Source organism: Cynara cardunculus (assembly GCF_001531365.2).
Source record: "Cynara cardunculus var. scolymus isolate 2C chromosome LG 3, CcrdV1, whole genome shotgun sequence".
NCBI lineage: Eukaryota > Viridiplantae > Streptophyta > Magnoliopsida > Asterales > Asteraceae > Cynara > Cynara cardunculus.
The window spans coordinates 20201943-20218099 of record NC_037530.1 but is presented as its reverse complement, the minus strand read 5'-3'; the positions used below and the strand labels follow the sequence as shown (position 1 = coordinate 20218099).

General features: G+C 34.3%; 1 protein-coding gene across 1 annotated transcript in view; it reads right to left on the bottom strand.

Annotated features, from left to right (window-relative positions):
- LOC112509738 (CSC1-like protein RXW8) overlaps positions 1–13593 on the bottom strand; it is a 34254-nt gene extending 20661 nt beyond the window's left edge. Inside the window, exons 1-6 of the mRNA XM_025114853.1 lie at positions 13467–13593; positions 13214–13312; positions 12119–12488; positions 10940–11083; positions 9671–9734; positions 4322–4531 (exon numbers count right to left, since the gene is read on the bottom strand). Coding sequence (XP_024970621.1) covers positions 4322–4531; positions 9671–9734; positions 10940–11083; positions 12119–12402 — 702 coding nt within the window. The 5' untranslated portion in view covers positions 12403–12488; positions 13214–13312; positions 13467–13593. The remainder of the gene's footprint in view (positions 1–4321; positions 4532–9670; positions 9735–10939; positions 11084–12118; positions 12489–13213; positions 13313–13466) is intronic.
- Between the last annotated feature and the right edge of the window lie 2564 nt (positions 13594–16157).

The following is a 16157-nucleotide window of genomic DNA, read 5'->3' as shown; positions in this document are numbered from 1 at the left end:
TGGACACAAAATATATATATAATCATATATTAGCCACTGTAAATAAATTATATTTCCTTCTTCATGTCTCTCACTTTGAATATATATATATACGTACATTTATATTTTGTATAAATTGGACAGGACAAAATATATATATATATATATATATTATACCGGAAACATAATACATTTATATTTTATACAAACCAGAAACAGAATATATATATATATGTATATATCATATACCAACAAATAAAATATATAAATTACACATATACAAAATATATAATACTTGTTGCAGCAACAGGTAAAAGTTTCTAGTGCAGCAAGGAGGGTTTGTAGATTAAGGAGAAGAAGCTGTGACTGAGGTTTTGAAAAGAAGAAACCACTGGTTATATGTTATAATATTAGGGTTTGACGTATATCCTTGTATTTATATAATAAAAATTGACACACGCACTAACCCATGTGTCATCACTTCCACATGCACATCACATGAAGAGGGGCTTATGCCTCAGCCTCAGCCTCAGCCTCGCCTCACCACCTTACCCACCACCTCACACATGCAAGGCGCATGCTTCATGCAAGCATTGAGAGGAGACGCTTCATGTACGCCTCAAAAGAGTTTTAACACCATGCCTTTACCAATGATCTGCTTTGTTGTAAGATCTTGAAGAACACAAGGAGCAGGAAAAAAAAAAGACACTAGAGTTCAAATTGCGGATAAGTTTAGTGACAGACAGTAAAGTAAAAAAGAAATTAGGTAGGCTCAATACACTGGATAAAGAAATAGGTGTAAAGTTAGCTTTGCTAGATCCAAGAATACGTAAGGTAGCACCATCAACAATTATGGCATGGAATGATGGATGTTGGGTATGGAATTCAGAGGAAATATTAGAATTAACTGTCGTGTGATCTGAAGCACCAATAATCTAAGATAAGGAAAATATCTAAGAAATCCCTAAGAAATAAGGATTGCAACAAATCTTCTACAATTACAAGGATTCCTTTTCCTATAATTCAACACTCCCCCTCTAGTCGATGACTGGAGGTCTTCCATTCCAAGTTTGCAAATTTTGTCTTTAAACATCCTTCTTGGCAGACCCTTTGTTAGTACATCTACAAGTTGATCCTTCATAGGACGAACAGAGTGCAAATAAGATCAGTATCAAGTTTTTCCTTAATAAAGTATCCATCAATTTCATTGTGTTTTGTTCGATAATGTTGTACAGGGTTATGAGCGATATTGATGGTTGACTTGTCACAATATAATCCTATCGGACCTTCCTAGTGTATCTTCAAATTTTTAGACAATTACCAATGTTTTTTAGACAAATTAGCTAAAGGCTCTTTTTGGGGAACATTATAGGTTAACGGACATGGAATGCCTCCGTTATGTCCTAGGATTGACATGTTCCCTTTGCAGAAAAAAGATAAGATTTAGAGAAAGTACATCCTAAACCTCCTTTCATAGTGCAGGTTGTCAGGTAGCAAACCAATAGATACTCCAATTCTTCTCATCAGGACACTTCATCCAAAACACAAGCCAAACATTAGGAAACTCAATCTTGATAGTAACGAAACCAAACCAAACCACACGTTGAAGATGGAAGTTAGGAAGCTGACATGGAAAAATACGAGAGATTAGTAGGGAAATTAATTTATCTTTCTCGTACAAACCCCAATATTGCTTTTGTGGTAAGTGTTGTTAGTTAGTTTAGCATCCTCCTAAACAAAAGAATGTGGATGTGGTATACTGGAAATTGTGATACGTGGGGGCTCCTGGCAAAGGGTTAATTTTTCGAAAAATGAACAAGGATGTAGAAATCTAAACTCACATTGATTGGGGAGGGTCAACCATTGATGGAAGGTCAAGAAGCAACTAGTGTACCTATGTATGGGAGAATTTAGTAACATGGTCCATCGAGAAGAAGGGTCGGTCCTGAGATATTTGTATGCCCTGGACGAAAACAACTAGAAGTGGTCCCAATTTTATTTTTTTGAATCTAATCTTTTGTCATTTGTTACAATGTTGAAATGATGTTACCGGCAACAAATCCACTTACAGTGTGCATTTCGCTAGGGATAACATAAAAACTTTTGTTCAATGGTTTATAATTCTTAAAATTTCATGTAAATGCAAGGTAGTAGTTCTTATTGTCAAGAAACCATTCGAAATAAATCGAAATAAACTACATTTAGCACATAGTAAACTGACATGTGTTTCTGCTAAAACAATCAACATCCTATATTCATTGTTCCTAGAGTAACTTGGTTGTATAAATGATGTGCTCAAGAAGTGTTCAAGCCAATTAATTCTCAAACATGGTATAAATAGAGTTATTTTGTAGCAGGTTCATATTTGTTGAAAACTAGAGCATACATGTGCATTAGATGCAAAAACAAAAGATAACTTACCAATTTCTTGCATAAAGTATTTGACGAAATTACACACAGAACAAAATAATAAGTTTTTAGGTATGATCATAAAGTTTTTCAAAACAAAATTCCTTACAAAATATTTATTGTCAGATGTGATTAGTTTATTTAGTTTTTAATTTTATCTTAGATAAATATCTATTGTACTAAAATAAGACAAAGAAAATAAAGATCTAAAATAAGAAAAATCAGGAAAGAAGTATAAAATTAAAATGATGATACAAATTAACCAAAAACACAAATAGCCTAGTGGTAACCCTGTTTGTGATGATACTAGAGGTCTAGGATTCAAATCTATCATGCCTCTATTTTTTATTAATAGTAACACCCCCCACCCCCCGCAATGAGTTGATGCCCTTGGGCTTGTGCTGCCCTGGGACGTGGCCCGGCCCGGCCAACACTAGGGCTGGCCCTGTCAAGAAGCAATCAATTACGGAATATGCAAGGATATCCGGCCAAAAAGGGTGCTTGAAGAACTAAAGATCCAAGCAACTATTCCTATGAAGTTGTATTGTGACAATTATGCAGTAGTGAGCATTTGTCATAACCCAAAGAAAAATTTCACAATGACAGGTATTCTCATAAAAATTCTTCCATTATGGAGCTTCTAAACAACTACGACCAAAGTTGAGCATGTTTCATATCCATGCATAGGCTTGAGGGAGGTGTTAATGTTGTAATAAGGTTCTTTTAGGATCAACTAATCCCTATAGCTATGAAGTTATAGGCGGGGAGAAATATTGTATTTATGTGTATAAATAGGCGTATTATGGTCATAAATTAAACATAATCGAGAACAAGAAGCTCATTTTGCTTGCTAAAATGTATGGTGGCAATGAGGTCACTATGCATATCTCTAAGAACCAAATCTCTCTCAAGGGATAAAGCATAATGAATATGGTTCCCACTTTCTCACATGCCACTTTCTCAGTGAAGAAGTGGTCCAAACCCTAGTTAGCCCCTACCTATAGAGCCACTTTGGATTCTTTGAAGAGATCAGGTTGTCCATATATTGACAAAGCCATGAAGGTCACGGAAGTTGCACATATTTGGAATATTATGCTCAACCTGAGGAGTGTGAGATATTGAGTCATGATGTCTATATTATTATTTCTACTGTTAGGGGTTAACTGTCCCGACTCATGACCTATGATTTTATATATTGTCATCTTCGCCAAATGAAAATAGACACGGTTTCAACAAGAATTGCTTTCTCTTCATACCATAACATGCTCTACTCTAGATTAGCAACATTTATCTACGATGTACCCTCCAAAAACAAAGCGCCAATTAATGCCACATTTTCAAATATCCGTGATGCCAAATTAGCCCATACATACCTAAACCACACGCATATCATGCTTTTCAAAGAATGCTCTAAGTGAACCTATCCTAGATAAGCTCATTTAGTTGACCGGAAAAAATCGTGTTTTAACTTTCAACCATGGTACTTCTGCCACCAAATATTTTACATCAACCTTGAAAAAGTTTGACATGGTACCAAACAACTCATATTGTGAAGTTATGAAAATTAGAATTAAACAGTCTAAGCATATGAACCTACGCCCGTATCATCTACCTCTTCCGTACATGTACATTGGTAACTCTAGGCAAATGCTATCACTGGAAAATTGAACTAAGATACCATAATGGTACTTACAAATCAAGAGTTCATTAATTTCCCAAGCATTTTAATAAGGATATCACCAAAATCAACTTATAACCAAAGGAGGTACGAGAAAAGCCTAGTGCTATAAAAAGAGATTGTAGCTCAGATGACCAGGAATATGATCCAAGGCATAGAGAACTATGTGAAAAAAAAAAACACAGTTGAACTAGTAATTAGAGTACACTTATAAAATTAGTAAAAACAAACATATGACCAAATGCATATGCTTACCATCAATCTTTGGATTGTACCAGATCGATAGACCATTTGGTGTGCGAGATAACTTGATACATAATAACTACCGAAGTGCTTGCTCACAGCTTCACTGTACGATAATCCTGGAATCCATGGTATACCACGAACAAGAACTGTGAAGTGACTTGGCCTTGTTGGAAACCTAATTACTTGCTCCAGCCTCATCCTTGCAACGCTCTTGAACTCCTAAGGTGGATCATAAGACCACCTATTATAAACAAATAATGAAAAAAAGCACATACTTTTCTCATATGGGATCTGTTCCATTCTTCATATAGATAGAAGTACTTGACATTCTTATATGTTCAATACGGAGGGAGACTAAAGGTACAAAACAATTTCATATATCTAGTTGTAATGAAGAGTGATGAAGTGGGAATAAGTTATGACTAAATGCAATAAAGACTCAAACTAGACATGTATGTGTGCATCAAAACTCAGCCACTGACAGCTGCTGTGAAATAATTTATTTGTGTCTTGCTAATAAAGTAGAATTAATTTTCCCATTAGTGCATAGCTAACAATATCGAACTAGTATCACTTTTTGTCATTCCACCAACCCTATAGAATTTACCAATATAATATTTGTAGTTACCTTACCATGAGTTCCACAATTGTTGGTCACCATTATATGTATCTAATTCCATTACTTGAAATACCTGTTTTAGCTATTTTTATCATCATTATGTTTTCTTTACAGTTTGAGATGATTGATTATTTCAACCATTACATGGTTTTTTATTGCAATCAAATCATTGTTCTTATGAAAGGATCAGTACACTTCATAGAATTGAACAATTTTGGATAGGTTGTGAAAATCAAATGCAAAAAGAACACATCATACTTCAGACAATTTGTCCAAATTATTAGTTCTTGCAAAGTAATTTTTATTTTAAATTTTCGTAAGAACAACCTGTTTGCAACAAAGCCCATTTTGATGGTTTGAATCATTAATCCTTCGTTAAAATATCTCTAGCATTCATTAAAATTGACAAGTAACCATGATTCATGCAACAACTACACAAATGCTTCAAATAAAAATTCTATGATATGGAATTACTTAAAACTAACAAAAATGCTACATATAGGAGACACCATGCTTTGCATGTTCAATAGTATTATATATATATATATATATAATATATAAAGAACAAACGATATCACGATGTTAATATTGAATCCGATTTAATTAATCTCATTAAAAATCTAAATTAACTTCTCATCAAATTTAACAAATCAACAATAGGGAAAACAAGATTAAGGCAAAACAAAACTATTTATAAGATTATCAAACTACACTCTCTTAACTAACAAAATTTATGGGGAAAATAGGATTAGGGCAAAACAAAACTAAAATAGAATGCTATTTAAATTTTATTAGTGTTCAATTTGGTAGGAATTGGAGAAACTAGCATTTTAACATTAATAATTAAGGATTTTTGGTAGTTGAGACTCCAAAGGCAAATTACTTATTATGTCTCTTCACTAAAGCCACTAAAATTCCCAGAGTTGGAAGACTAGATGATATGAACTAACCTTGACTGATAAATAATCCACTTTAAATGAGATAGCCTTATAAGTTAAAGGGCATGCTAAGAGATATGGCATATTTTACATGTGAAGCTTAGAATCCTAGTTCAGTTTTACTTGTCTTTCTCCTGACTTTTGATTGCTTATAAGTTATATGGATTAGTTGGCATTATTAGAGCACAAGTTGATTGGTTTCTCAATCTACTTCTTAGTTGTTGGTACAGATGAGAATGGGGTGGGGTTCGCAATCCCCATCCCTCCTACCGTGTCCCCATCAGGGAATATAGGGATTCCCTGGCCCATGTCCAGCCCACACATCATATAAGACATTCCAGTATTTCTCAAATTTGACCAACATAATTGACATCATTACCCTGATAATATCTTGCAAAAGGCTATGATGCCACCACGTAGAGAGCTCCCACCATACCAATCCCACGACTATTATGGGGGAGGTAAATCATGTCTCCGAGGGGCTGATGGGTGGTTTCTAGAGTTAAACCCAAGATCTCCCACTTATTCTACAAGGATGTTGACCTCTTACCTGCTAATACAAATCCATTGGAACCATTCCCCTAATACTTGCAAACTCAACAAAAATACTTTCATTTCACAAATCAAAGGAAAGATGTTTGAAGTGGGATACTTCGTTCCATAGAACATCTCAATCACAAAATAGAATAACTTCAATTTTTCACAAACATCTTACGCGGTTCTCACATTCATTTTCACCAAGCAAGCAAAATAGTGTTTCTCCTTCTTGCTCACATGTATAAAAATATTTATACTCTAAAGCAACATTTAACATGAGACAATAGATTTTCATCTAGCCTTGCAATCAACGATTAATTCGTTTCCACAAACAACACCAACTTGTTATGCAAAGACCGCGAAAGATTGTACTCTCTTAGGAGAACATCTCTAGAATGCGATACTATCCCTAACATTCTTAAATGCACTCCAAATTAGGGATGGAAAGTAGGTAGGGATGGGCCAGGGTTCGCCGTCATCATCCCTGATTCTTCTATCTTGATTCTCCTATACTGTTCCATTGGTCGAGGTAGATGAACCGGGTACCTATCCAAGTTGGGACAAAATCAACATACCTAATTATTGGGAAATCATTAGAAGAGGCAAACCATCAATCACAAGTGTTACAAACAAGATGTCGAAAGAGGCAATGTATAACACTACCCTATCACAAACAATAAGCAAAAGGTAAGCCATAAAATGCTTGTTGCGACAAATTCCCCCAAATAAATTATCACTATAGCCATTATCAAGCCTAAATGTCGCTACCATCATAAACCCTAGATATGAAACAAATGTTGGTTAGCTAGCATCTCCAAACGCTCTTTTCATTTGGTTGTTATAATACCTTTGCACTATTTACTACTACATTGTGTGGATTGCAAGTACTTTAGTGTTTGAAGAAAGAGGTTTGTGGGGTTGTCGCTATATGCTTTTGTCACTCAGCTTTTGTTCTACCTACTTCACTAGATTTCTAGGAAAGATTATCATTCCCCTAAAGATCTTTTACCACTTTTTGTCTAAAACCATCCTTATCCCATAATAAATATAAGAGTAAATTGCAATTTTGATCCCTATGGTTTGTTGTTTTTCTTGGTTTGGGTCCCTATGAAATTTGTATTGCAAGAAAACCGTCATGGTATGCAAAAGTGCTTGGTTTGGATCCCTACCCACTAAAACCGTTAAAACAAGTCGTTAAATCAAGGGGTGTTTTGGTCTTTTTTATGCATTTATCTCATTTTACTTAATAAATAATCAATTATTAAAATTACATTATTACAAGGATTAAAAATGTAATTTGCGCTAATATATATGTATATACTAGAATGGTACTTGTGCAATGCAGCGAGATACATATCGATTTTAACGTTTCGTTTTTATTCTGTTTTCATCAATGTATGACACAATTTTATATGGTACTGAAAAACGATAATAATTTTGTTTTTTGAAAAAAAATATAAATTTGAAGGTATCATAAAATTTTGAAAAAATGTGTAGATTTAGTATCAAGTTAAATACTTAAAAGTTCTTGTTTTTTGTGTAATTTCTTTAATTCAATTTTTTATTATAATTTAATTTCAATTTAATAATAAAGTCATTATTTTTGGTTTAATAATATATTTTTTTATAAAGATAATAATTAGTATTTTGTTGGAATTTAATGATTATCCTAAATGTATTTTACATTTTTTATATTTAAAATGAGATAGTTGTCCAATATTTAATTATGTTCATCTGCAGTTAGTTACACCAATTCAAATATAGTGCTTTAATAAGTTATACATACTTGCAATTTACTTGTAATCTTGAATTATAAGTAATATGCATCATTACACAGTATCGCCCCTTCACCTGCAACCTTTCTGCGATTGTAAGGTTTTTATGTTTAGGGTTTGAGGTCATGAAAGGTCGATGATGGCTCTGTGTTTTATTCACTTACAGTCATTTCTCTTTTGGATTTTGTTAGTAATTCAATATTTAAGGTATGAATCTGTTTTATTTGGGGTTGGGTTTGATTTGAGGTCTAAATTTGGGTTTTTATTTTGTTTTTAGCTTTGAGGTTTGGATTTGATTAGATTTTTGGTGGTGGATAACGGTGCACGACGGTGGTGGCAGCCGTAGAAGATGGCCGGAGTTGGGTAACAACAGTGGGGAAGGAGGTGCGATCATTGATAAAAAGACAAAAAAGTAAATTAATTAAATTAACAAAATTCTTAAATCATTTTTAGTAGAAAATTAAACTAAAAAGTGAAATAACCACAATACTTGATTTAACAAATTGTTTTAACAGTGTTGGCAGGCAGGGATCCAAACCAAGCACTATTTCATACCATAGAGGCACAGAGGTTTTCTTGCAATAAAAATTTTATAGGGACCTAAGCCAAGAAAAACAACAAAGCACAAGGACCAAATTTGAAATGTACTCTAAATATAAAATATGATGGTAGCATATTTGTGGAAGTCATCAAGTCTGAGAACTTCAATAAAGGAGAAGGATAGGAATTGAGCTTCCGACGAAGTCTAAGAAAAGAATGTCGAGTACAAGAATACATTACCAATTCTAATCCATAGAACATTGGTAATCCATAGGGTTTACTTGGAGAAGCGGTCACTACAAGGTGTTTGGCTTTTGACAATTCACTATTGAAAAAATGATTTTCAAATGCAACATATGTTATAGATGGCTACAAGATAGTATGGTGTAATGCTCATTGTGTCTTATTGTCCAACCCTTCTAAATTTGGGGGAAAAATTTCTTGAATGGACGGGAGAATGATGTGGATGATTAGGGACAAACAACATTATTACAGCTTGAAGTTTATTGCCTACCCAATTGAATGAGAATTGATGTAATATGGTTTGAGGATTTAATGAAGGTAAGACCCATGTATTCTTTCTTCTTTTAGGGGTGTTTTACTTTTTTGGTAAATTTTTATTCGCCGTAGTAGGATTTTGTCTATCTACCCAAAGAGATGTGAACCACATATTAAAATGATATCGTGTGAATGCAAGAGTCTAGATCTTTTTCTTTGATTGGGTGCTATACTCGAGAGATCTAATGCGTTCTAGGTGTGAAGCATAGAATCTCTTATTCTATTTAATTTCATCTCCCAAAATCTATTACTTGGTTTATTTCCCGCATTAACAATCCTTATACGAACATATACGAAATAACGAGACTATAGCACATGTGAGAAAGAATTATTGAAAAAACGATCATATACGAAATAAATTTAAACAATAGGAAAGTGTTTACATGCTTACAATGTATAGAAGAACGTAAGAACAGATAGATATGACATAGAGTGCGAAAAAGTGAGCCCAGAGCCTGAGGAAAAGAAGATTAAAAAGAAGAGGCTAGTTAGGAATCAAAGGAGACCAAGGAACAAAATGAATAAGACAACTAAATGACAAAATGGTTTAAACCTACATTTTAGTAGAAGACATGACGAATAAATATATTTGAGGAAAATGCAATGAGCAAGTACGATATGCACATCGTGTCCCCAAACTTTCCATAGAGCAAAGAAAATAAATCCACAAGATAAGCAACGTACTCTCTATTGAGTATTTCTCCAACCCTGTTTGTATTTATCACTCCATGGCTTCTTTTGTACTTTATAAGCTAACCCTAATATAAACGATAAACGTAAAAATAGGGACCAATAACCTAACAACTTATCAGATAATCCTAATCCTAATCTTTTACATATTTTTTCAACGGTTCCATCACAGCATAAAGTTTCTGGTAGCTAAAAAGACAATAATAGAGGAGTGGCCTTCATTTTTACAGCTTCTATAAAAGATTGGTTGTATCAAGAGTCCTACCATCACTTACTTCTAGATTTTGTGTGGTGTATTGTTCCCATAGGAATTTTCCACATACTCTTTGTGGGATTTCTTTAGAAGTTCCATAATTGTTAGTATTCAACACAATTCATTCAAAGCATTTACTTGCCTCTCCTGTTATTTTACTTTATGTCAAGTGTGTAAACACAATAGCTATGTTAATGAACAAGACAGCCATCAACACCAGTGTATCATCCTTGAAAAGCAAAGAATAATTGGTGTTCCACAATTATTGTAAATATCTCTACTTCGTTGTTATATTCTGAAACAAGAAGATTGCTAACAAACTGGATCTCAATCGGTATAAGCAACAAAAAAAAAGGAAAAAGGAAACAGACAAATATGGTATTTGGAGATGAGTGCCAGTCATTGACCTCATCAGTTGGCTTACATGAGAATCCTTCTCGAGAAAAGTAATTAGCTTATGTAGAAAGCAAGACCTTAATAATGGTTATCAAAATCAATAGAGAGGTGAAGGATACTTATAACTACGGTATAAGCAACAGAAAAGAAGAAAACAGAAACAAATATAGTATGCAGGGACCCAAACCAAATTACTAAATCAAGTTCCATCATAGGTCATAGGTCTTTTTATGCATCAATATTATTATGCTTACGGGACAATAACATGTCTCTTACCACAAGGGAACAACATGAATATATTTACACATTCATAAAGCATACCCTTTTGAACCTTCTTGGACATTCCTAATGGTGAATATGTCCATCTGTGATTCAGCATTAATCTGTTGTATCCCTTGCCCAAACAAGTTCACAGGAAGCACAAGAAATATGCAAAGAACAGCAGCAACAGAAAAAATGCGAATGCTGCACCACAGAAAGAAAGAAATAACAATTCGATTAAAAGGAACCCACCGAAATAAAATAATAATACTCCCAGCATTGTCTATTAGTAGTCATCTTTTGATGTAAACGACAATCACTTATTTGGGTGGCTTTTAACAGTTGGAACATCGGTTCTGCTAATTATAGTACTTGTTGTGGTTTCTGATTTCATCATAGCCTTTTCTTCATAAATTAAACAAATTCATATCAATTTTGAAATTGGAATTAGTTTGTTTGACATTCAATGTCAAAATAAGAATACAAATAGAGAATAAAGGGAGTAAGAAATAATAAATGGAGATAAGAAAGTAAAAGTGGATGTGTGTAGCATGTTTCAAATGTTGATGCTCTCAGGTCAGAAATGTAAGGTCAATTCCGTAATCAAATAATCAACATAATGCCAAAAGATCAAAAACATAAACCATTTATTTGTATTACAAACATCTGAACTTTGTCTATAGGTCCTTAGGATAAGCTTATGGATTACAAATATAAAGAAGACATAATAGATATAGCATACCTAGAGTAATTCAAAATTGAAGAAAGGGCCATTCTTCGATAATGGTGCATAAAACTATTAAGGAAACAATATAAAATGCACATTCTAGAATAAGATGCGAATACCCCTCCCCCCACCCCCATTTTGGTCTACAAATTGTGACAATATCAATCAAAACCTTAAAATCACGAATAAGTTAACAAGTTGATGCATTCATCAACATTTGCTCCATCTTTCTTAGCCAACCTATTCATGCTTTTCAGATTTTCATGTGGCTTCACATTTGCACACTTGATATACCACCAATTCAATGGAATATTTAAGTTTATAGATGAAGGCCCAGTCAAAATATAGCTTGAGTATCCCCCAACATATGTAGCTCGTATTGAAACATTTAGTCATACAAATGCAACCTTGTGCAAAGACCAAACAGGGTACGTATTTAATAATAAAACAAAGTGGAAAAATAACATAAAGACATGACAATGGGAAAAGTAGGCAAAGAAAATCTTCCTCACCAAAAAACAATCATCTTGAGAAATACAAGTCCATCTATACCCCCACAAGCGTATAGGTCGTCATCTGATGCTTCCCATGCCTTCACTAACCAGCCTGCAGAGGGGACATACCTATCAAAGGAAAATAAATTCTTTTGTCCTCGTGCCTTCAGCTGGGCAAGCCTCTGCCCAAAGTAAACTTTTATATTAACCGGTTGCTTTCTCAATATGGAATATAGCGAGAAAAACCCCACGCAAATGACTATATTGAAACCAGCAGAAGTCAATAAAGCTGGTAAGATCATCTCTCACTCCACTCCGACCTTGCACCAAATAAAGTTACATCAAAAGAAAACCTTCCCAGGTTCTGCTTCTTCCAAATGGTTCACACCTACATCAGTTACAAGTGACAACAATCAGATGCACATACTCGCTATCTGCTAAGCTACCCATCTAAAAGATTACATCCATCAGTGACAATGATATTCAAAGCATTCTTCATTCATCATCAAAAAGACATAGCCCTCCTGTTGAGATCCTGAGTTTGAAACTAACATTTGTGGATTGCCTGGTGAATCACACAGGTCCATCAATTGGTGTGCTGAAAAACTCTAACCTTGCAACCCCGGTCAGGGACCATGCACATTTATATGCTTGTTAATAGTTAGTATGTTTAAAGTTTTTAAGGAAGTACCCGGACAAATATTAGTTAAGGGGGAAAACATAATGTTAGGTCTAGAGACACCGTAATCATCCTGAACAAATTGATTAAAGCTATCAGAACGATCTTCAGAAAAAGATTACCCCAACAATCTTCAAAGTAGAAGCCAAGTTTGCCATGAAAATTCTACCTTCATCCTCGCAACATGCAGCCACAACACTCATATGCATGATGCAGGAGGTACAAGAATAAATAATTTCCACAGACAGAACTGTTCCGATAAAATGCCCAATTACAGTTTATTGATTATATCAATCACAATTCAAACTTTTTCACCATAAATTTTAAACAATTAAGCACTAAATCAAATAGGACAATAAAATCAAAAGAAAATCTCGAAGCAAATAACAGTCAGGAAAAAAATGCAAAAAAAAAAGAGAAGAAAAGGGCTATACCTGTACGGAAGCGATCGAATAATTGCATGAGAAAAACAACAGAAATCAGATCAAATTTAATGACAATTCCCTCTGAGCTTCCTATTGGCGTTTCTTTAACTGCAAATGCAGAAAAAATAGGTTACGACAATTTAAAAAAAGAAAAATGGTGTTAGTAATTTTCACGAAAACTCAAAATTCCATGACATTGCTTTGGAGAAAAAGCAAAATTAAGAACAATTGTGCTTGAAATCAACGGAGGACAAGAACATACGGAATGCTTGGTTGGAAAAGGGGTTTGGGAACATGAATTTGTTGCTTTCCGGCCGTTGATAATTTACAGCGAAAACCCCCAAAAGATAAGTAGAGAATTCATGGGGAATTTCATTTTGAAATAAAACAAGAGAATCGCGGGGAATCGCAATAACGTTCGAATTTAAATGGCTGGCTATCCATGAACGCATCAAATCAAGAATAGTGAAAAGTTCTGAAACAACCCTTAATATTTAAAATATTACATAAACTACCCTCTAAAATAAAGGTATGACGATTCCACCCTACCTAGTTATTTAAACATCGTGCTTCCTCTTTTGGTTGTGAGAATTGGTGAATGATTAACATTTGATGAAGATGATCACAAAATTTGGAGCCAAAGCTTGGTAGGATTTTTTCCAATTGAAGATTATAAACGAAGAAAAAGAGGAACAAATATATACCAAACACTAAATACAAAGAGATAGTTTAGCCCTTATACTATGCATAGTAACCATAATTCATACTTCCTCCATCTCAAATAAGGGGCTGTTTGGCAGTTGCTAAATGGTTTGGTGCATAATGGTTAAGTGGTCAGAATGGTTAAGAGGGCCAGAATGGTTAAGTGCTGAATGAAATAATGTTGTTTGGTAACTGTTCTCTGAATGACAGTAAATTACCATTTTAACCCTCTGAATGATTTAGTACTGAATGAAATAGAGCTGTTTGGCTGATATCTGAATAAAACAATAATTTTACAAAAATAACTACATATTTCATATTAATCCAAACAAACGTAACATTATTAGTTCGAAACAAGATTTCATATTAGTCCAACCAAACATAATTTTTTCAAATTCAGGAATAAACAATAACATAACAATCCAAATTCCAACATAATAGTTTTTTAACAATTCTTAATTTGACGGATTTAACATTAATTGATTCGCAATCTGGTCAYGTAAATTAGTCATATATTGATTGTTTTGAGTGCCAAAAGGCATTCCATCCATGTCATTTTCATCGCCTCCCTCGATTCCTTCTTGTCCCTCGGCAATAAACATGGGGTCGTTGTCGTAATCCATGAATAACTGATCGTGGATATTGCATTTTCGTATAAAATTATGAACCGCAAAACAGGCAATCACAACGTTCCTTTGTATGCGAAACGGATAGGGAGCCATTTGCTTTAAACTTGGAAATCTTGCCTTCAAGACACCATAGGCACGCTCGATAACGTTTCTGAGTTGCGCATGAGCATGGTTGAACCTTTCTTCTTTGGTCAAGGCACGTTGTCATCGAAAATCAGCAAGTCAATACCTCGTATTGCGATATGGAGTCATAAAACCACGAGTATTAGCATAAGCAGCATCACAGAGATAATATTTATCTACAATCGAAATTTGAGTTAATATAAAATGTATAAGAAATGGTAAAGTTGAGTAAAAATTTTACATACCTYGTGGAGGAAATGGAAAGCCAGAAGTTGGACTAAAAGCAACTTCTCTCAACACTCTAGCATCATGTGCTATACCCTCCCATCCAGCCCAAACAAACGTGAAAAGCATATTAAAGTCACAAATACCTAAAACATGTTGATAACATTCACCTCTTCCTCTACCTCTATAACGAGCTTGTTGATCAACAGGTACGACTGCATGTACGAGAGTTCCATCTAATGCACCCATTGCACCCAGAAATATTTGTCTGAGGTTTCTTTGACGTTCTGATGTGTTTTGCGTTTCCTCAGAGGATGTCGGCCGTATAACTTCTTTTGCAAATTTCATCATTGTTTGTAGCACTTCACGAAAGTGTTTATGAATAGTCTCCGTAGAGTGTTGAAATCTCCGTTTAACCATTCTAAAGCGTTCATTATGGCCAATAATTGTAAAAAATATAGCCATCTTCTCCTCGACGGTCACATTCCTACTATCTTGCAACCAATTTTTTTGTTTAAAATGGTTGCATAATAGTATATACGCGTCCCGAGAAAGCCGCATCAATTCAACGCATTATGTATTCGAGCCGCCTAACAATTCTAGTGTATATGCATGACCAGTTAAGGCGGAAGTGTTATCTCTTATTCGTTGTATTCTTGATGATAATTTGTATTTTCAATACCAATAAATGATCATAACTAGCAAAAGTTCTTCCTCAAAATCCATGTATTACCTTGAAAGCAAAGCATATATTGCAAAATGATGAGAAACACAAATATCAAACAATGAAAAGTCCAGATTTTCATACGAATCTTGATGTAATCATCATAAAATCTCAAGAACAAAGATGAATGTAAGATAGATTGGAGAGAGAGGACTACTTGGCTATCAAATCACCTTTTCAGAATTAGTGATGTAATCAATTGTGYGTAATTACAATTACAAAGGAAAGACTATTTATACTAAGGAAAATAAAACTAAACTAATTACAATTAAGCTAAGCAAATGGAGAAACTTGAATACAACATTTTAGCTCTAATCTTGAACCCAACATTCTCCCCCTTTGGATTCAAGTTTGGACTCTTGTAAATTTCGTTTTGCGCAGTCCAAGAATCTTCTCATACCTTCTCAGAGCATTTCGGTATTGGATTTTCTCCTCGAGCAGATTGATAGCGTTGACGAGCAGATATCTTTCTTTGACATTCATTCGCTCGGATTCCACAGCCTTTTCATCATTCATCAGCTTTGAGTCTAATGCCCTCTTCACCAACCTG